General features: G+C 38.9%; 1 protein-coding gene across 2 annotated transcripts in view; it reads right to left on the reverse strand.

The window, feature by feature from the left end:
• Positions 1-21940, reverse strand: part of LOC124776225 (vacuolar protein sorting-associated protein 18 homolog) — a 267952-nt gene that overhangs the window by 236518 nt on the left and 9494 nt on the right. Inside the window, exons 3-5 of one of the 2 annotated variants that reach the window (XM_047251081.1) lie at positions 16360-16514; positions 8583-8756; positions 181-228 (exon numbers count right to left, since the gene is read on the reverse strand). In XM_047251081.1, the coding sequence (XP_047107037.1) occupies positions 181-228; positions 8583-8756; positions 16360-16514 (377 nt within the window). The remainder of the gene's footprint in view (positions 1-180; positions 229-8582; positions 8757-16359; positions 16515-21940) is intronic. The other variant, XM_047251082.1, reaches the window with a different exon arrangement.

Raw genomic sequence — 21940 nt, forward strand, 5'->3', positions numbered from 1 at the left:
CACTTTAGTCTGCTAATATACATCATAGACATTTGAGACTTAAAATGCTCTGTGGAACCACACAAATTCATAAAATGTTTTGGAATACCTGGAAATCATTGCAATTAAGCTAAGTAATTCAATTTTTTTGAAAAACAAATTGTGTAATAAGAACATGCACTGATCACACACACAACCTACCAGACCATCAACTTCTCTAGTTCCGTACAGAGGCAGATAGCTTGGGAGCTGCGTCCAACACAAATGATGGTTAGATTAGACATTTACAAATTAAAAATTTATTTTGTGTATAGTTCATGCATCACACAACTCACATGATCTCATCCACAGAATTATATTTTAGAAACTTTTTAAATTAAAGTACTTATAACTGTAGTATGTACATGGGCTGCTTCAATCCAGACACAAACCTACATGCAGATGGAAAGCAGCCTCTAAAATGTTTTTGTTTATGGAATGAATTATAGTTTTGCAAAGGATATAGCAAACACTTTTCATAAATATCATAATTATCTCTCTCTTTTCTGATACAATATCATCATCTTATTGTATCTGGGAACTAACAGTCAACCAGTTCTACAATGCAACGTGTCAAGTGCAATGCCTTTATATTTAAAAAAAAAAAAAAAAAAAAAAAAAAAGAGTAGAAAGACTTAACACAAACAAAGATTTACAAGACAATGAATGTGAATATCACACTTCACCAGATGGAAATATATGAAACTAAAGACATTGTCACTCAGACTGTTTCTATGAGGCATCTGCTCATCATCTTCAAGTGCAAACACAGTTACCTATTGTGGCTTACCAATTTTTATGATGATTTGCTACAAAAGTGAAGCTACCGACAGGTACAGCTGTAACATTACTCCACAGAATGTTGACATCTGGAGCCCCTTGGCAGAGAAAGCAATCATGGACTCCCCGCGTGTGGCATGGGAAAGGCAGGCACAAGTCTCGGACTCAAGAACATGTCTGCACTCCAGATGTTAGTGCCTGGTTAATCCAGCATGCCTTCAATTTCCCATCGGTGTTACCTTACTGAAATCCTGTGTCTTTAATAGTGCAAAATGTCTGGCCAATGTATTATTTCCCACACTGCCTCAGTGTCTGGTATATTCATCGTATTCTTACACCTAAGCCATCTTTTATGGATCCCACCATCATTTGCACTTGAACCAGAAGATGGAACAGAAATTCTGTTTGGTGCTTCCTGAAGTCTGCTGATCCTGAAGGACCAACCACCTACATACTGCAGAAAAGCCACCCTAATGAAGGTCTCCCATTCTTCTGACTCCTGGTTTAATGAGTGCTGGCTGAAATGCATTGTGAATTGGCTTATTGGAGAACCCATTTTGGATAAATGCAGATTGGATATGGCTAAGCTCTGCTGACGAACACACTCCATCAGATACAGCTTGGACCCTATGAATGAGTGTCTGTAATACACTATTCTGTTAAGATGGGTGATGACAGCTTACAGATATAGGTTGATATGTATTAGTTTCCTAAAAACACTGTGACCCAAGGAGTCATCCTCTTTTCAACAAACCCTTACATCCAGAAACAAGAGGTTTCCATTCTTCTCCAATTTCATGATGAAACATGTATTCAGATAGGAGTGAGATTAAAATGTTCTAAAAATGAAGGAAGTCCAATGTGGCCTTATCACAGGCAGGACTATTGCACCATTGGCCACAGACAAACGAATTCGGTGAGATAACACTGATATGGAATTGACAATTGGACAGCTAAGCCGGGCACCAAAACCTTGCCTATGCTCATATTCTGGAGTCTGGCTTGCAGCTGGACTTGCATGTGCTGCACATGTATCATCTGTGGCTTGTTTCTCTAGCAGGGGATTCTGGAGTCAATGCTCCCTGAGATGTCGTCTTACGTGGTCCAGTCACATTGATGTGGCCACTGCCTATGTTCAACATCAACAAGCAATAACCATTTACAGAAAACAGTTGATGGCACTAGTAGAGGAGGGTATATAAAGCATGTTGGGTAGATACAGCAAACAGTGTAGTCATCATCACAATGTGGAAATGGAGCAATTTATCTGCCATCCAAAAGGACTGATCATTGGCTTTCGGGACAAGGGTAAAAGCATTACTGAAATGGCTAAGTTTGTAAACTGTTTGTGTGCTGCCATGGTTAAAGTATACTGTGCAGGGCAAAATGGCACCAAAACTGGTGCCAAGGCAACTGTGGTGCAGCATGGGCCATAGATGACAGAGACGTGTACAAGCAAATAGACATGCAACTGTTGAGCAGCTAAGTGCTCAGGAACCAAGGGGCTATTCAGCAAACATTTCTATTTACAGGGCCTTTGCAACATGTGCCTGGTTCATTCACCCATGCCAACTGCTGCTCATTGGCAACAAAGACTGGAATTTGCTTAATGGGTGAGAAACACGGAGAAAATGCTGGCAAGGACAACAGATCCCAATATCTAGGTGGTTCCAGACAGCACAGGTATAATGCAGTCTTCTGCTATCTGTAGACTTGCAACAAATATTTGGCTATTATCTGAAATTTGGCCTATTCAGCAACTTTTATCCTATTTGGTAGAACACTGAATATCTAAGTACTACTGGGATGAATATCGAACATCTAGGTACTATTCGGCTCAATATCAAATACGTAAGTAAGATATTTGGTTGTAGTCAAATACTGGTAAAATGAAAATATTGATTTATTTTATAATAATAATAATGTATTTTCCTTGTAATCATTAAAGAAATCAAAGGGATGTAATCAACTTTTGTATTATAAAAATTAACAAAAAACTAGGTATAAAAAATTACATTTATGTAATCCACGAGCACATTTTTTAAAATAATGAATGTCTATGCACTTGAATTCTCACAATTAAAAATTAGAAGTGGAAGATAAGGTGAAGAGAAATTAATTTTTCTGCATTTTTGGCAATAGTTTACTCATTTTCTCCTCATAGATATTCCCAGCTTCCGAGAAAAGGCATTCTTAATAAACACTACTTCCTGGTACCAACAAACATTTTGTCGCAAGATTTACCAAACACAGTAATTTATCTTTTTCTTGCTGGCCACCATGTGTATGGATTGTCATGACATGATATGTTCTTAATCTATTTCAGTTCATGATATGTTTTTTTTTTTTTTCCCCCAATCATCTCTTCAAAGCAATCAATAAAAGATGAGTGAATAGTCTGGCTTAGATTGTGCTCTTTGGTTCTCATCCTCCTGGCCCAAATAGAGGACAAGTTTGTGCTATTGTCGCTGCTTGTTTCAGAGTTCCTCTTTAGGTTATCAATCAAAATATACTGCCTCACTTTTTCTCTTTGCAGTTGACTAGTGAGAACATTCATTTTAAAGCATGGGTTTAAAGCAGTAGTAACCAAATAATTTTTACTTCTTGTGATGTCTTCAAATCATTCGTGCAACCCTTGCTGTATGACAAGAATCAACTGGCTTAATTTGGGTGTTAGTTCTGATATGCTCAATTTATCACATTATTGCAGTAACATACAGAAAAATTTCAGAAACACAATCATATCCAGAATTCGAAATATTTATTTCCTCAAATGGGTGTAATAATTTCCAAAGCTGCTCTAAAAGCTCCCCCTGTACAGCAATCAGATTGGCAATATCACAGACTGCGAGATAGTGTGAAATGGCCACATTTTTGTTCCATCAGCCTTGCAAGCATACAATTCCACTGCATATTGATTGAAATGGCCACATTTTTGTTCCATCAGCCTTGCAAGCATACAATTCCACTGCATATTGATGCCTTGCACCAATTCATGCTGAGGGAGATCCAAATCTTTTTGGACAGAATGCAGTTTTTCCTGTGTAGTGCCAGAATGATTAAAACTAGTTACGATCCTCCTACCTGTTGCTATCATTTGAGTCACATTTGATGGAGCCTTCAGACAATCATCAACAATTAAGTGAAGAGTATGAATGAAACAATGCATTGAGGCCAACTCTGCATTACTAACAGCTCTCACTATGTTTCATCCATTATCAAGAATAACGACATGAATTTCTACGAACTGGATGTCCCACAAACTTGCAATTTCCAGTAAACTAATCATTACGTTTTCAGCTGTGTGATGTCCCTCAAAATGCTTGATGTTCAAATACTATATGTTTGACATTCAATTCACAATCAATAAAATATGCAGTAAAACTTAAAAAAAAAAAAAAAAAAAAAAAAAAAAAAAAAAAAAAAAACTGTTTTCATTATGCAAGCATGTTGCATGTCACGGAAAAATTATCAGTCTCTGAAAGTAGTCTTTTAACTGTCTCAACCACCTTATGATATATTTCTGGAATTATTTTGGCTGAAAAGTAAGGGCAGCTTGGTATTTCATACCAAGACAAAGCACTATCAATCAGATCAATCAGTCTTCTAAAATCAACCCTTTCTACTGTACCTACTGCCTCATTGCAAGCGCTATCATTCTGGCAATTAAGAGAAGGTCCCCCCCCCCCCCCCCCCCCGGGGGGTCATTAATATCCCATGGTTTACACATTTCAGCACATTCTTCAAAAGTCAGTTGCTTTTTTGATGTCGAAAGTTTACTTACATCTGTATCTTAATCCATAATTTTTTGCCCCTTAGGAAGTGTAGGCTGCAACTTACGATGTTCACTGCTGCATTTATTTTTCAAATGCTTTATCATTCCTGAAATAGTTGCCTTCCTTCCAATGCCACCATGAGAAGTTTTTATTTTGATCAGTTTACACACGATCATTTCACTTTTATGCAAATAAAAAAATAGAGACTACAATAAACTATGCTTACATATTGATTAGGTGTATCAAAACTAAACTTGTCAACAAAACAAGCAGCACAGTAACAACCAAGTGCGTGGGACTGCATGGCACGGAAGGGAGGTAAATACATTTGAGCAAGGAAAAAACATGTCGATACAATTTTCCTGCCATGTGTCAGACGAATACTTTTGCCTGATATTCTGCTACAAAGCCCGCACAATACTCGGTATTCGCATATGGCCAAATATACTATTCGTTGCAAGTCTTGTTGTCTACTACAAAGGTAACTTCACAGAAACCTCAATGACAGGGCACAGTCACCATCATTAATGCATCCAAAATGTAACAGCAGCTGTCCAAATTACTGGCTATACAAAACAGAGGTAATCATGTTGGGTACCCAATAGCAGCCTATACTACCACAACAGGCGCTAGGCCTCTATTATGATGATGAATACAATCTGGCAATGCTGAATCTCCTCAGAGCCTCCACAAATAGACACAGTATTGTAAGCAGAATTGGCACTTATCTGAAAAGATGATGTGTTGCCTTGCCTGTGTCCAGGTTGCCACTGAGGTGCAACACTATCAACACACTTCTCTCTGCTTTTCCATAAAAGGATGCTGCAACAATGGTCAACATGCTGACAGTTTGTGGTGCTCCAGACACTGTTGTACTGTCCATGTGGATACACGTCTCACTGCAAACTAGACCATTTCCTGACTTGAGGTACGAAACATGTCAGTAAACTATCCACAGCCATGTGAACAATACGTCTGTCCTCTTGGGCACCAGTCGTGTGGAGGCACTGAGAACCTACGTGGTGATGAGTATGGTTCATCTTCCGAAGCCACTAACTCCATATTCAAATGACAGTCACAGAATCCTGACCAATGCAGCAATATTGTGGAATGATAAACCATAATCTCAACAGGCAATTCTTCTACTGCTGTTGAATTCCAAGATGTGCTGAGAGATGTTTATCTTTCTTAAGTGAGGTATAATACAATCTTTTCACAAACTATCAACATAAAAGTTTGATTTCTGAATGACATGCCCTTTGTGCAATCTTTCCTTGTATACTGAATGTAGATGGTGTTCCCCATAACTCCTTTGTGCAATTGTATTGAAATGCTAATCATTTGCACATTCTTCTTCTTCTTCTTCTTCTTCTTCTTCTCCTCCTTCTTCTTCTTCTTGCGTTACGGCCTCTGTAGGACCACGGGTAGCCCCTTCGTGGACTGCATTTTCCTCTTCTTCTCCCAGAACCTCTTCATTCTTTCTCTTCTCCTCTCCCGTTCTTCTTCCGAGATCTTCAGTTTCCGTTTCTCCTGGCGGCTCCACTGGTGACGTTCTAATCTTTTCCTGTATTCTTCTCTGTCATTGATCTCCAGCATATTTGTCGGTGTATATTTGTTCCTCCAATTTTCTTTTCCTTCGACCTTGATCTGCACACTGAAGCTGTAAAATTGATGTTTGTCCAGGGTGTATATGCAGACAAGGAAAAAAATTCCAGGATTTTTCCATATTTCTCAGTTAAAGACACACTTTTTCCTGGGTGGAAATACACATTTTTCCGGGTGAAAATGCACATTTTTCCAGGTGAAAATGCACATTTTTCCGGGTGAAAATGCACTTCATCCAAGTTAAGTGACAGTATACTTTCCCTTGGAACTTTAAAACTTATCAATTCTTTGAATGGAAAAGGTTTTATACACCGGCATAGAACTTCCCAGTACAGCCCAGCAAAAAAAATAATGCATTTTGGAAGGATTTTTGATGCACAGTAACATGTACACTGCATATTTTTGTATTATGAAAATATAAAGATGAATTCCATCAAATATGGAATGTCAGTTTCTGAAGCACTGAATCAAGATTGTGATGCACTTCTGGCAGCCAGTCACAGTTCACGTAACATTATCTTGCCAGAAAATGACAGCAGGTATTCAGAGCATAGGACACGAGACGTAGTCAGTCTATACCAACATCACTGTTAAGTAACACGAACACAAATAGGAAAAGTTCATGGTTTAAATTAATATACATATAGTATAGCTACAAGAAAAGCTAAGCTTTCACATGTAATATTCATCTTTTTTGGTGTATGTTATTATTTAACATACATCAAACACAAATGTGCCAGCATAATTTAAATGACATAAATGTCTGGTCTTCTGGGCCTGAAATCTTTCTAAGACGGTGGTCCTCAAAGTGTTAAGTTTTGCATGAGAGTCAAATGCTCTGTGATTTAAGAAATTCATCGCACATTCTCACAAGTAATGTAATTCATCTTGCGTAAAAGGAACTTTACTTTGAAGGGAGCACTTCTCAAGCCGCTATTCGCAATATTCTCCCATGACCTGTTATAATGAATACAGTTGTGACATCATGCTCATCGAAAGCAATTTGTTGTTATGAAATATTGTACAATCTTCATCCTAAAGCCTTTGACAAATTTTGCTGTCATCAAAGCATGCAGGCACAGTGTGCTTTGTTGTTGTTAATGGCACATTTTCTTTACAATGTAAGTTTGATATTGCTTCTCTCTTGTTTATATTTTATTGCTGCAGTATTGTTCTGCAGTAGCGGGCTAAAGTAAAATTCTATGTTAGAATATCAGTTCTCGCCAGGCAAAAATTACAAAAAATCAACTCAAAACTAAAACAACAAAAAATTTCTGGAATTATAAAAAGATGCTGGGTTTTTCCCAGTTTTCTCCTAGATGAAAAAATTCCCATGTTTTTCCCCAATTTCCCAGGTGTCCTGAGGCGTATACACCCTGAGTGTTACATGCTGTCTTCACGGTGTTGAAATTTTAATGCCCTGTAGTGTATTAGCTTCATTGATCATGTCAATAAGTTAAGATGATTTCATTTTCAATTAGGTAACATTTCAGTGATCTTGAACTCCACATATCACATGTTTTTATGCATTAAACATAGTATTGTCTGCTAACTAAAGTTGGCTGTGCCAGGATATTGTAAATACCAGTCAAGACCATTTTATTTCTGTTGATACATCTACCTGGATCACAAGTGCATCCTTAAAATGTGTGTGTGTGTATATATAGGATGAACATTAATAAAACCAACATACTGCAGGGACAAATTCCTGTCTGGAAATGGAGGAAAAAAAGGCCTGTGAAAATGGGTCCAGAAATGCATCACTCCCATGATAGATGGCACTGACCAATGACAGTACCTCTGACCACTTGCTGTGTAGTCCTTGTGTGTTGAAGGCTGTGTGATTGACACAGTGTACTGTAAGAAGTACAAGCTCCAGACAAGTGGCCCACCAATATGGTGTAAGCCCAAGTACAATTATGTGTATCCTGCATGACAACTGCTACTACCCCTATCACCTGCAACACACATGGAACGAACAGCCCATGGTCAGAGGAACTGTCATTTGTCAGTGCCGTCTACTGTGGCAATGAGGCAGTTCTGGACACAAGTTCACAGGACATTTTTCCTCCATTTCAAGTCAGGAATCCATCCCTGCAGTTTATCGGTTTTATTAATGTTCCTCCTGTATTACAGAGGTAAGTGTGAAAAAGAATTTCCTTCTGAAGAGAGAAACTTTAATGAGAGATGTGTGTGTGTGTGTGTGTGTGTGTGTGTGTGTGTGTGTGTGTGTGTGTGTGCGTGCGTGCGTGCGGATATTTTATTAGTCAATAGTTCATTAGTTAGTGAATAGATAGCTCACTTATAGTAAATCGCAAACACTCATTTAAGCAATTGAGAAGCTAAAGAGTTAACTGTTGCTATGAACAATAACTTTTTACACAAGGCTTAGTTCAAACAAACCTGTTTCCAATACTGCTGTCCCGTCTGGAATATTTTGTCACCTTCAAAACTCATTTCTGCTTCAAGGATTAATCCTTTTGATGTCCCAAGAAGTATTGGCCCAGTGACTGACTCAGATTCATTAGCATGATTCCATCCAACAGCTGTGACTTCATGGTTCTTGTTCCTACTAACCTGTTAACAAAAGTATTATCAACTAGCAATGTTTCGCAACTGCCAAAGATATATGAGAATTGGATATATGTCCTAATCTCCTCCTCTCTCTGTCCATCTCATCCTCCCCCTTCTCTTTGTCCATAGTTTCCTCCTTCCCCTCTCTCTGTCCATCACATCCTACCACCCCACTTATCATTGTCCGTGTCTTCCTCTTCCTCTCTCTGCCCATCTACTCCTCCCTCTGCCTAAGTCTCCCCCCCCCCCCCCACACCAAAAAAATCGATCTCCTCTTCCGCTCTCTCTCTCTCTCTCTCTCTCTCTCTCTCTCTCTCTCTCTCTCTGAACTTGACCCTTGTTTACTGTTATTTCAAATGAAACCTTGATTGGAAATTGGGGTTGTGGTGTCGTTGAGTACTGAGAATGGCACACAGTGCAAGAAGTATTGACTGATGGAGAGATACTGCACAGCAAACTGGTATCACCAGGCACCAATGAGGTATTAGGAAGAAGTCCTGCCTAGAGTAGTTCCAAGCACCACTGCCACGCCTCTATCCTGAAATAGCTGTGCCAGTCAGCCAGTCAGTAGGAGGACAGTTCTGTTTGAGGTCAGATCCTGCCCCCTTCCAGGAAGCTCCTGTCAGAGTAATGTCACTGTGCTGCCTACTTGCCATGACACAGCCATGTCAGCCATCAGGGAGTGAAGGGATTTCCATCTCCTGTGAACTGTGCTCACGCAACAAAGCTCTCAGAACTGTGTTAACAAGTGTCTTCAAACTTCTGTTTTTTAGTGGCTATAGTGAAGCTACAGTAAGGCCATTCTGAACTTGTATCAATTTTCCACTCAGTAATTGTGCTCATTTACTGTGTTCTGAAGCGCAAGTCCACTTGTGCAGTTTCATAACTACAGCAAAGATAAGTTTTACTGTAATTAATGAAGTATTACTTATTCATAGTGTTCTAATTAACTACATTACTACTAGCTACCTCATCCAAGAATTCAGACACAACAGAATTTGCTTAGAATGAATGGATAAAGCACTTGAAATCATTGGTTAAAGGGTATGAGAGAGATCTATCCAGCTGCGGGGTCTGGGAGGATATTGGTTTCAGTAGCAATATTTTGCGTATGTTTAATCTGCAAGTGTGTAGGATTACAAACTTTTTGATAGTTCAGATTCCTTGGTAGTATTCTATTCAAATGCCCATAAGCCATAAATACAACTTTCCTCGATTATGGAAAACTGACTGTGAAGAAGAAAACACATTTAAATAATATGTATATAATTTTTGCTTAAAATTATATGTATTTGGACAAGAAATATACAGGGTTACTCTAAATGATGGACTCATTTGCAAAACTTCACATTTATTCAAGTACAAATCCAAAATGAACAAACTTTATACCAATGAAAAGAGGAAGTTTCAAAGTTTTCTTTCATAATGTTCCAAATAAATTTAATAATTTGTAATTATTTTTTAATAATTATTTAATAATATGAAATGTTATAAATGTTCAATGTGGCCACCGTCTGCTGCACGGAAAGCATTGACGCAGTAGCCAAACTCATCCCACACACACGAAAGTGTATCTGCTGTTACTGAGCGCACGGCAGCAGTGATCCATTCTGCAGGTAGTTCAGAGCAGTTGGTAGAGGCGGGGAAATAAACAGCTTCCTTCACATAACCCCATAATAAATAGCAGCAGGTTGTGAGATCAGGAGATCTCAGTGGCTAGAAGTGCAGAACCAGGTCCTCAAGTCCCCTGTGGCCGATCCAGCACCTGAGGAAGGAAGTCATTCAAAAAGCCTCGTACATCACGGTGCAATGGGGCGGAGTTCCATCCTGTTGGAAAATAAAGTCCTAGGAATCTTCCACAACTTGAGGGAACAGCCATTGTTCCAACATGTCCAGGTACGTGATTCCCATTACAGTTCTTTTCGCAAAGAAAAATGGTCCATAAACCTTTGTATGGGATATGGCATAGAACATGTTGATCTTCGGTGAGTCTCTTTCACGGTGCAATGGTGAATGCATATTTTCAAAACCTCATATGTGAACATTGTGCCTCTTGATTTTTCCACTAGGGTGGAACATCACTTCATTGCTAAAAATTACAAGCTGCAGAAATGCACCATCCTCCATCTTTGCTAGCAGATAACCACAAAATGCGAGATGCTTCTCTTTGTCATTGGGGTTGAGAGCCAGCACAAGTTATAATCGGTAGGGCTTGTACAGCAAACACTGTCTCAGAACTTTCCATACTGTTGGTTGGGGTATTCCAAGTTCTCAACTGGCTCTATTGGTAGATTTACTGGGGCTACGTACAAAACTTTCTTGAATCTGTCAGATATCATCCTCTGACATATGCAGTTGGCCTGTGCTTTTTCTTTTGCACACACTCCCAGTCTGTTTAAATTGCTTAAACCAGTGGCTAATGCTTTTGGGAGTTGGTAGTTGAATACCGAATTTGGTACAAATTGCCCACTCTGCACTGCAATTTGCAACTCACTTTTCATGAACTCAAGAATGCAGAAAAGCTTGTGCTCCACAACTGCCATCTCACTCACCACTGACAGTGAAACAGAATGATGGCCCCGTTGCCACACAAACTCTACTGGCCACTTCTGAAACCATCACTGCCTGCCCACCACTGCCTGCCAAAAACTTTAAAAATATCTCTGTCCATTAATATAAAGCTTGTTCATTTTTGATTTGCACTTGAATATGTACGAATTTTTGAAAATGGGTCCATCATTTAGAACAACCCTTTATATAACAATGTGTCTAATAATTTAAATGACCTGCTATCACAAGTAAAACAGACTGCATGAAAGGAAATGAAACCACACATTTTCACAGCACAATACAGTATTTTTCCCTTGCAGTTTGTTTTAACAGAAAACCCATACATTAATATCTTGAAGAATTGGATGTACTGATGTTGGTCTACATCTTCACAGCATGATATTTTGATGTCGTAGCTCAGTGTCTTCATCGTGCGTTTCCTGTGCTAGGCATAGTTGAACAGTGTCACACGCCAGCAAGAAGGTAGGCACACAACGTGCCATCCAAGCCGTCATGGTAGCAGGGCTGCTGAGCAACATTTTCATTGTATTTGTGGCATCAAGATAAATGAGAAGTTGGGGTGGAGTTTTATAACCTTTATTTGAAAACATTTACAAAATGTGCTCAAAGTTACTCCCTCCTGCTTGCATTCTCACCGTGCAATGACACTGGAGTGACTGTTGTACTCTTTCAAACACTACTAGCAAATTGGAAATTGCATCAGAGGCTGCCATAATGTGCACTATCACCTCTTCATCAGTATCAATGGGTGTTTCATAGACAACAGATTTCAGGTGGCCCCAGAAAAGAAAAATGAATGGGCATCAAGTTGGGTGGAATGTGCAGGTGATGCCACCAGCCCACTGCGCCCTATCCAGTTCTCACGAAAGATTTCATCCAAATTCATTTTTGCTGCATGTGCGAAGTGCCAAGGCGCACCATCGTGTTGGCACCACATTTGTTGTCACACACTGAGTGGAACATGTTCCAACAACTCTGGCAGAATTTCTCGTACAAAGATTAGGTATCTGTTCGTGTTCAGTTGCAGATTATCACCCACCAAGCCAGCCCAAATATTGACAGTGGAGCAGTCTTGGTGACCATAAACGAAGGCAGCGATTTTTCCGAGCCCAAACGTGTTGACAGAGACTGTTGAACATACCCTCTTGTGTAAAGGATGCCTTATCCATAAAAATTACATGGTTTGGAAAGTCCAGTTGAATAGCACACTTTTGCAAAAACCACTGGCAGAATTCAATCTGACATGGAAACTTGTCTGTGTTAACGGTGTGAATCTGCTGAAGGCAGTACGGGTGCAAATAATCTTCATGCCACATCCATTTCTCATGCAAGACACACCGAGTTAGTTATGGGTGTGTTTTCCAGCAGTGTCAATGCCTTCTCTTCAAGCCCTAGTATACACACTGTGCACTGACAACCACATCCATCACGACTTCGCATCTATAACGCAAAATGAACACACCAGATTTTGAAGTAGGCCTTAAATGTGCATGTGCCATTATGAGAACGAGCTAGTGGAAAACATACCTCAAGTGAACCTGTCTGTCATAGGGACCAGTGAATAGCAGTAAATGCACCTGGATCTGACACTCAAGATTCGGAAACCACTGAATGTACAAACATTGGCAGCATCAACATTTCCATCCGCCATCCCATATGCTTAGTGTATGTCTGCCCCCCCCCCCCCCCCCCAATAATAGCGCTCCATTTCCTCTCTCCTCCATACAGTAACAAACACAAGAGTTTCCCTGTTTGATGGCAGAGTGACACAGGGTGAACCAGACTCCACAGTGTGCACGTGTTTTGCTTTGTATGCAACACCTACCAAAGAGCCATTTGCATGTCCCAGTGAGAGGCAGAAAACCTGTAGTGTTGTCCCGCCTGGAATATCCGCAACTATGTTGACTACAGTGTTTGCAAATAAAGGTCTTGAAACTTCAACCTGACGTCTCTTTTACCTTGATGTTACAAGTATATTGAAATCATTGCCCTGCAGACCTCCTACCATGTTGGCTAGGATGGCACGTTGTGTGCTCATCATCTTGGTGCCAAACGACACTATTAATTGACGCCTAGCACCATTTGTTATGACCCATTCTACCAGCCCTCTCACTTTCTCCTTTCATTTCAGATACACCCTTTGTGTGTGTGTGTGTGTGTGTGTGTGTGTGTGTGTGTGTGTGTGTGTGTGTGTGTGTGTTTTCTCAACAGATGGCAATCCAGTTGGTATACAAACACACATGCATATTATAATGCTATGCTGGCTCAAAACTTCAAATTTCAAATCAATCAGTGGGAAAAATTCGAAGATTTAAGGTTTCGAGCAAACAAACATTTACATTTTTATTTATGTAGATGATGCTGCCAAGCATGAAACAATCTATAATACTTCCGCTATGTCACCACTACTACAAATATCAAAATAGTATTCCTTTTAAAAAGTAAGTTACTTGTAAAAATGTCTTTTGGTTTAATACGGAAAAGCTTCCATGCTGTAATGAACTAAGGGCAAAAGTGACAAAGCATTCCCCAGTTCTGCAATAGACTACATTGATACTCAGTAGGGCAGTGGTTCTCAAATCTGAGCATAATTAAAGCTAGAGGAGGGGGGGGGGGGGGGGGGGGGGGAGGGGGCGGATTAAACAGCTGTTCATTATGGTTTAATACTGATCCTAAATTATTATTTTTCTCAAATAACCTCTATTACCACTATTAGTTAGAATCTATGAATTATTACACCATCATCAGCCATTTAATGTCAGCTGCTAGATAAAGGCTTCCTCCAGAAACTTCCATAAACTGCACTTCCGGGTGGCAATAAACACTGGTGCTTCCCCTGCAGGTTTACTAATTTGACCTACCAACCTTCCATTACAACTTTTCTCATCTCTTTACACCCAGTAAGGGTGTTCCTTTTCTCATCTACCATTCATTCAGCTATGTCTCGTGCTCACCCTCATTCCATCTTCCACTATAGTCTGTTCCCTGTTTCATTTCTTTAATTTCCTGTCTGCTAGTAATCTACAATATGTGTCTCTCCATTTCTCACTGAGTAAATCTCAGTTCTTGAATGGTTTTTGCATATCAAATCAAATCCACCTTTATTTTGAAAATTCTATTCAGTCAATAAATAAATAAACGAAAATAAAAAAGTTATTCCATGTCACTTTTAATCTTCTGTTCATTTCTTTTCAAGTGCATCCACTCATTGTTGTCAGCACTTGTCATCAGCAAAGCTTTCAACTGGCAACTATTTTCCTGACTCAATAAATCAGCAAGTAAATGCTGGTAATTTAGGATAATTTTCAGGGAATGAAGGATATTTTCAGAAAAGTGAAATTTGAGGCAAAGTGCAATTATTTTCAATTCAGGATCACTGTAAGCAAATTTTGATGAAATACAAAAAGTGTCAAGTATGCGATTCTGCAATCTGCAGTTGAGAAAAGTATTCTTGACTGGAAGCGGAAACAAAACTGAAGAATCAAAATGAACTTGGTGTGTAATTTATAATGTTCATTGGTTGACTCCTCAGTGAATATAAGAAATGATTGTTAGAAATAATCAAGACCAAACTTCTCACTGACATAATTTCAATGGTTTGAAATGTATAAAAATGTTAATTTTATTTGTTTGATTTCTGGCTAAATATTATTAATCTTCATGTATTTAAAAATAGAAGGAACAGCTGACATAACATGAGGCCGTTCTCCACTTCATGGAATATGAATGAAGAACCATTGATGGAGACATTCTTTCAGTATTAATTCTGACTGACCCTACGCAAGACTAATCTGAATGGTATCTTATGTCACAAAATACTGTTACTGTATACTCATTTACACATTTCTTTTCTTTACCAATTCATTATCTGATTTTTATTAGGAAAAAATGATCTCTTTTTGAGACAGAGAGTGAAAGGAGGGTGTGTGGGGGTAGAGTATATAGTGATAGTTTATTATAGTTAAATATTGCATTTTTTGGGTCACTAACATACAAACTGCTCACTGAAAAAAGATATATTACCTATTGTTAAGTAATGGTTTAATTTCATGATGTTTTAGGCACTAAATCCATATAAGAACACAGTTTCTTTCTATAACATACAGTTTTGTCACAATATGGCTTTGTCATGAACTAGAAAATAAGCAAAATACATGGAACTGGAATCAATTTAATTTTTCAATATGAACTAATATTTTATTGAAGTGTTAACATGGAAGCACCTCTTTATTACATAGGAATTATGCATCAGCTGGTTTACATTTCCTTTCTGTGTTCTCCTTACAGCATCTAACATAGCTTTTTCTCTGATGAACTGCATATTAATGTCTTAGTAATGTGACTCACAAGAGTCTCCCATAATTATTTGTATTCCAGCAGCCTTGATAGCTTGTTTCCATCACTCTGATGCCTTGGTGAAATCACTCACGGTGTTCCTTACTAACATTGCCCAAATTCAAGGTGACTGTTCAAAGAGTGAACCCTATGGCTCATCAAACAACGTAACTTACTGAAGTTTTACAACATGGTGACGACTACATAAATAAAATGTGGGTCTGTTTTGTTGCTTACGAACTTAGTAATGACTTCCCTCTCCAATCATTTTTAATTCAAAGTTGGAATCAAACATCAAGTCAAAAGTTACTTTCAATTTACACACACATTCTTACACAAAACAGTCGTCCCACAAGGCTTCAAAGATTTTCTTGCACGTCAATTAATTCCAGACCAATATTGGTCCCTTGGTCCACTATCTTTCTAACATTAATTGAAACACTTATCATTAAAACTATTAAAAATGAATTTTTTAAATACTGAGTGTTAATTGCTGTTTTTATCATCACAATAGGATTTAGCACACTAAAAAACATGAATAGACCACTTTCAGTAAAAAACAAAGAAAGATTTTCATTAAAACATGGAAAAACTTTACAAACACCCACAAACGTGTGTGCAATTTTGTGGAACACAGCTGGAAGGTCACCTTGTAATTTATGAAATGAACAGGAATTCTGCTGTTTTGGGCACAACCTACCTTACTAGGTTTGATAGATTTCTTTGAAAGATAAAACAGTTCAGAACCATGATCTGTATGCCGTGAAATCATGCTCATAAGTACATGGTTTCCTGTTGGATCAAGGAACAGACCACCAAGCTTGAACTGGTTTGCGTATTTCCCCAAATCTATTTCTGCAAATGAAACATTTATAAAAATGAGTACTGCTCTGCATATAAAACATACATACATATATAATAAATTTAACAACAATAATCAGTTTTTGGAACTATATAATGTTACTGAATGAATAAAAAATTTACTCACCAAGCAGCAGCAGAAGAACACACGTATAAAAACATACTGAAATTTGCAACCTTGGGGGGGGAGTGGTGAGCAGTCAGATCAGGAAATAAAAGATAAAGGAAACTAAAAGAGAGTGAAGAAAGGAATAGTTACTGACAAGGACTGCTGATACGGAAGAAATTTATGTAAATTAAGACCAGGTGGGCGGTGAAAACTGAGGACATGCTGTAATGCAGTTCCCACTTGCACAGAGTTCTGAGAAACTGATGCCTGGGGAAGAAGCTAGATGGCAAATTTGGTGAAACAGGCATCAGGGTTGACTGTCACATTGTAGAGCATGCTCTGCAACAACATAGTGTGTGTTGCCAGCATAAACCCTCTGCCTATGCCCATTCATCCTAACTGATAACTTGGTGGTAGTCACGTTAATGTAAAAGGCTGAACAGTGTATACATAACAGCTGGTACATGATGTGTCATTTCACAAGTGGCTCTCCCTTTGCTAGTATATGTTTTGCCAATTACAGGGCTGGTATAGGTGGTGGTAGGAGGATGCATAGGGCAAGTCCTACAGTGGGACAGTACCAGCAGTAGGAGCCATAGGGTAGGGAAATGGATTCAGAAGGAGCATAGGGTCTGACATGGATAGTGCAGGGATTGGGAGTGTGATGAAAAGATATTCTAGGTACAGTGGGCAAAATGTTGGACAGACTGAGCTTGGTGAGTGGAATTTTTATCTACCCAATTGCATTATATATCATTATGTCCCCCCCCCCCCCCCCCCCCCATGAACCATGGACCTAACCATTGCTGGGGAGGCTTGCGTGCCTCAATGATACAGATAGCCGTACCGTAGGTGCAACCACAACGGAGGGGTAGCTGTTGAGAGGCCAGACAAACGTGTGGTTCCTGAAGAGGGGCAGCAGCCTTTTCAGTAGTTGTAGGGGCAACAGTCTGGATGACTGACTGATCTGGCATTGTAACACTAACCAAAATGGCCTTGCTGTACTGGTACTGTGAACGGCTGAAAGCAGAGGGAAACTACAGCCGTAATTTTTCCCGAGGGCATGCAGTTTAACTGTATGATTAAATGATGATGGCGTCCTCTTGGGTAAAATATTCTGGAGGTAAAATAGTCCCACATTCAGATCTCCGGGCGGGGACTACTCAGGAGGACGTTGTTATCAGGAGAGAGAAAACTGGTGTTCTACGGATCGGAGCGTGGAATGTCAGATCCCTTAATCGGGCAGGTAGGTTAGAAAATTTAAAAAGGGAAATGGATAGGTTAAAGTTAGATACAGTGGGAATTAATGAAGTTCAGTGGCAGGAGGAACAAGACTTTTGGTCAGGTGAATACAGGGTTATAAATACAAAATCAAATAGGGGTAATGCAGGAGTAGGTTTAATAATGAATAAAAAAATAGGAGTGCCGGTAAGCTACTACAAACAGCATAGTGAACGCATTATTGTGGCCAAGATAGACACGAAGCCCGTGCCTACTACAGTAGTACAAGATTATATGCCAACTAGCTCCACAGACGACGAAGAAATTGATTAAATGTATGATGAGATAAAAGAAATTATTCAGGTAGTGAAGGGAGACGAAAATTTAATAGTCATGGGTGACTGGAATTCGTCAGTAGGAAAAGGGAGAGAAGGAAACATAGTAGGTGAATATGGATTGGGGCTAAGAAATGAAAGAGAAAGCCGTCTCGTAGAATTTTGCACAGAGCATAACTTAATCATAGCTAACACTTGGTTCAAGAATCATGAAAGAAGGTTGTATACATGGAAGAACTCTGGAGATTCTAAAAGGTTTCAGATAGATTATATAATGGTAAGACAGAGATTTAGGAACCAGGTTTTAAATTGTAAGACAATTCCAGGGGCAGATGTGGACTCTGACCACAATCTATTGGTTATGAACTGTAGATTAAAACTGAAGAAACTGCAAAAAGGTGGGAATTTAAGGAGATGGGACATGGATAAACTGACAGAACCAGAGGTTGTACAGAGTTTTCGGGAGAGCATAAGGGAACAATTGACAGGAATGGGGGAAAGAAATACAGTAGAAGAAGAATAGGTAGCTTTGAGGGATGAAATAGTGAAGGCAGCAGAGGATCAAATAGGTAAAAAGACGAGGGCTAGTAGAAACTCTTGGGTAACAGAAGAAATATTGAATTTAATTGATGAAAGGAGAAAATATAAAAATGCAGCAAATGAAGCAGGCAAAACGGAATACAAACGTCTCAAAACTGATATCGACAGGAAGTCCAAAATGGCTAAGCAGAGATGGCTAGAAGACAAATGTAAGGATGTAGAGACTTGTCTCACTAGGGGTAAGATAGATACTGCCTACAGGAAAATTAAAGAGACCTTTGGAGAAAAGAGAGCCACTTGTATGAATATCAAGAGCTCAGATGGAAACCCAGTTCTAAGCAAAGAAGGGAAAGCAGAGAGATGGAAGGAGTATATAGAGGGTCTATACAAGAGCGATGTACTTGAGGACAATATTATGGAAATGGAAGAGGATGTAGATGAAGATGAAATGGGAGATACGATACTGCGTGAAGAGTTTGACAGAGCACTGAAAGACCTGAGTCGAAACAAGGCCCCCGGAGTAGACAACATTCCATTAGAGCCACTGACAGCCTTGGGAGAGCCAGGCCTGACAAAACTCTACCAACTGGTGAGCAAGATGTATGAGACAGGCAAAATACCATCAGACTTCAAGAAGAATATAATAATTCCAATCCCAAAGAAAGGAGGTGTTGACAGATGTGAAAATTACCGAACTATCAGTTTAATAAGTCACAGATGTAAAATACTAATGCTAATTCTTTACAGATGAATGGAAAAACTGATAGAAGCCGACCGGGGAAGATCAGTTTGGATTCCGTAGAAATACTGGAACATGTGAGGCAATACTGACCCTACGCCTTATCTTAGAGGAAAGATTAAGGAAAGGCATACCTACATTTCTAGCATTTGTAGACTTAGAGAAAGCTTTTGACAATGTTGATTGGAATACTCTCTTTCAAATTCTGAAGGTGGCAGGGGTAAAATACAGGGAGCGAAAGGCTATTTACAATTTGTACAGAAAGCAGATGTCAGTTATAAGAGTCGATGGGTATCAAAGGGAAGCAGTGGTTGGGAAGGGAGTGAGACAGGGTTGTAGCCTATCCCCGATGTTATTCAATCTGTATATTGAGCAAGCAATAAAGGAAACAAAAGAAAAGTTCTGAGTAGATATTAAAATCCATGGAGAAGAAATAAAAACTTTGAGGTTCGCCGATGACATTGTAATTCTGTCAGAGACAGCAAAGGACTTACAAGAGCAGTTGAACGGATTGGATAGTGTCTTGAAAGGAGGATATAAGATGAACATCAACAAAAGCAAAATGAGGATGATGGAATGACAAGGAAAGCGTTTCTGAAGAAGAAAAATTTGTTAACATCGAGTATAGATTTAAATGTCAGGAAGTCGTTTCTGAAAGTATTTGTATGGAGTGAAGCCATGTATGGACGTGAAACGTGGACAATAAATAGTTTAGACAAGAAGAGAATAGAAGCTTTCGAAATGTGGAGCTACAGAAAAATGCTGAAGATTAGATGGGTAGATCACATAACTAATGAGGAGGTATTGAATAGAATTGGGGAGAACAGGAGCTTGTGGCACAACCTGACTAGAAGAAGGGATCGGTTAGTAGTACATGTTCTGAGACATCGAGGGATCACCAATTTAGTATTGGAGGGCAGTGTGGAGGGTAAAAATCGTAGAGGGAGACCAAGAGGTGAATACACTAAGCAGATTCAGAAGAATGTAGGCTGCAGTAGGTACTGGGAGATGAAGAAGGTTGCACAGGATAGAGCAGCATGGAGAGCTGCATCAAACTAGTCTCAGGACTGAAGACCACAACAACAACATAATTATGTTCTCTTTAGTAGCCAAGAAGTCTCTCTTTGGTACACTATCAAAGGAAAAGATACCCTGAAAATTTTATGACAAAAGAAAAGTTGATACAGTGGTTAACAAAACATTAAATATTGCAGCTAAGTCATTTGTTCATTAATTTCTGTAATCAAGAAGCCAAAGGTACTTGGGGCAACAGATATTTATTTTGTGTAAGCCATTTCCACAAATTTGAAATTACTGGGAAACATAATAATTTACACAGTTATTTATCTCATTTGTGCAAAAAGTATCTGTAAAGTATCAACACTGAACCCTTTTCCTGACAAGTAATTTCTATTGATAATATTAAAATATTGTCATTCATTTTGTAACAGTATTTATTGCAATGACGATTATGACGGTCTGTAAGAATTCTCTAGCACTGTTATTAATTCTCATTACAGAATAATACAAAATGAAAGTGGCTCAAAATGTTTAAAAATTTCATTTTTGGAATGTAATACATTTCTTAGAATGTGATTCATTCTGTGTCCTTCTTGCTTGTATTCTCTCACATAATCAATGTCAATATCATATCTTTAAAATTCAAGTACACTGCATTAATTGCTTTAAAGTAGTAAGTCAGAAAAATTTGGAGAAGTGATCAATGATAAATATCTGCAGGAGCCACCCATTGGCATTTGTTGTTGATTACATAAAAGATAAAATTATATAAGAATAATGCCCCACAAGGAGTCACTACTCAGTGATAAGAGGTAGTTCACCAATCTCAGTACTGAGGAGGAATATTGAGCTGGTTTTAAAAGTGCCTTTATTACCAAACCTACATCATGGTGTACACCACAGAAGATCATGTTCTGCCTGCTCCACATTGAGTGCACTGGTTTGCAGTACTCTTAGGTGTGACAGCAAATTTAGCTTATCATAAAACAGGAAGCCCAGAAAAGCTTAAAAAATTCATCTGTAATTCTAATAGCTTAAAATACAAGGAAAATGGCAGTTAAATTGAATTCACTGACATAAAGCAATGTAGGTAATAAAGGGAAATGAATGAAGACGCAAGGACATGAAATAATACCAGTGAAGGTACCTTCAGAAATATTTATTACACACACACACACACACACAAGGGAGGACTAGAAACTCCGACGGGGAGAGCCGCGCGAACCGTGGCATGGCGCCTGAGACTGCACGGCTACCCTGCACAGCTTATTTCAATGAAATAAGAGGAAAAAATCAATGGCACCAAAAAATTTAAGGCAGGTGATCAATTGTCAACAGTACTTCTTTATGACAGTAATGCAGCAAAATCTTTGATTCCAGCTTGAAATATGATTTCCACTGATGTTATGGGATCCTGACCTTGATACTGTGGCAATCGACAATTCAGTACCTCTGT

The sequence above is a fragment of the Schistocerca piceifrons genome, chromosome 2 (assembly GCF_021461385.2).
Source record: "Schistocerca piceifrons isolate TAMUIC-IGC-003096 chromosome 2, iqSchPice1.1, whole genome shotgun sequence".
NCBI classification, from domain to species: Eukaryota; Metazoa; Arthropoda; class Insecta; order Orthoptera; family Acrididae; genus Schistocerca; species Schistocerca piceifrons.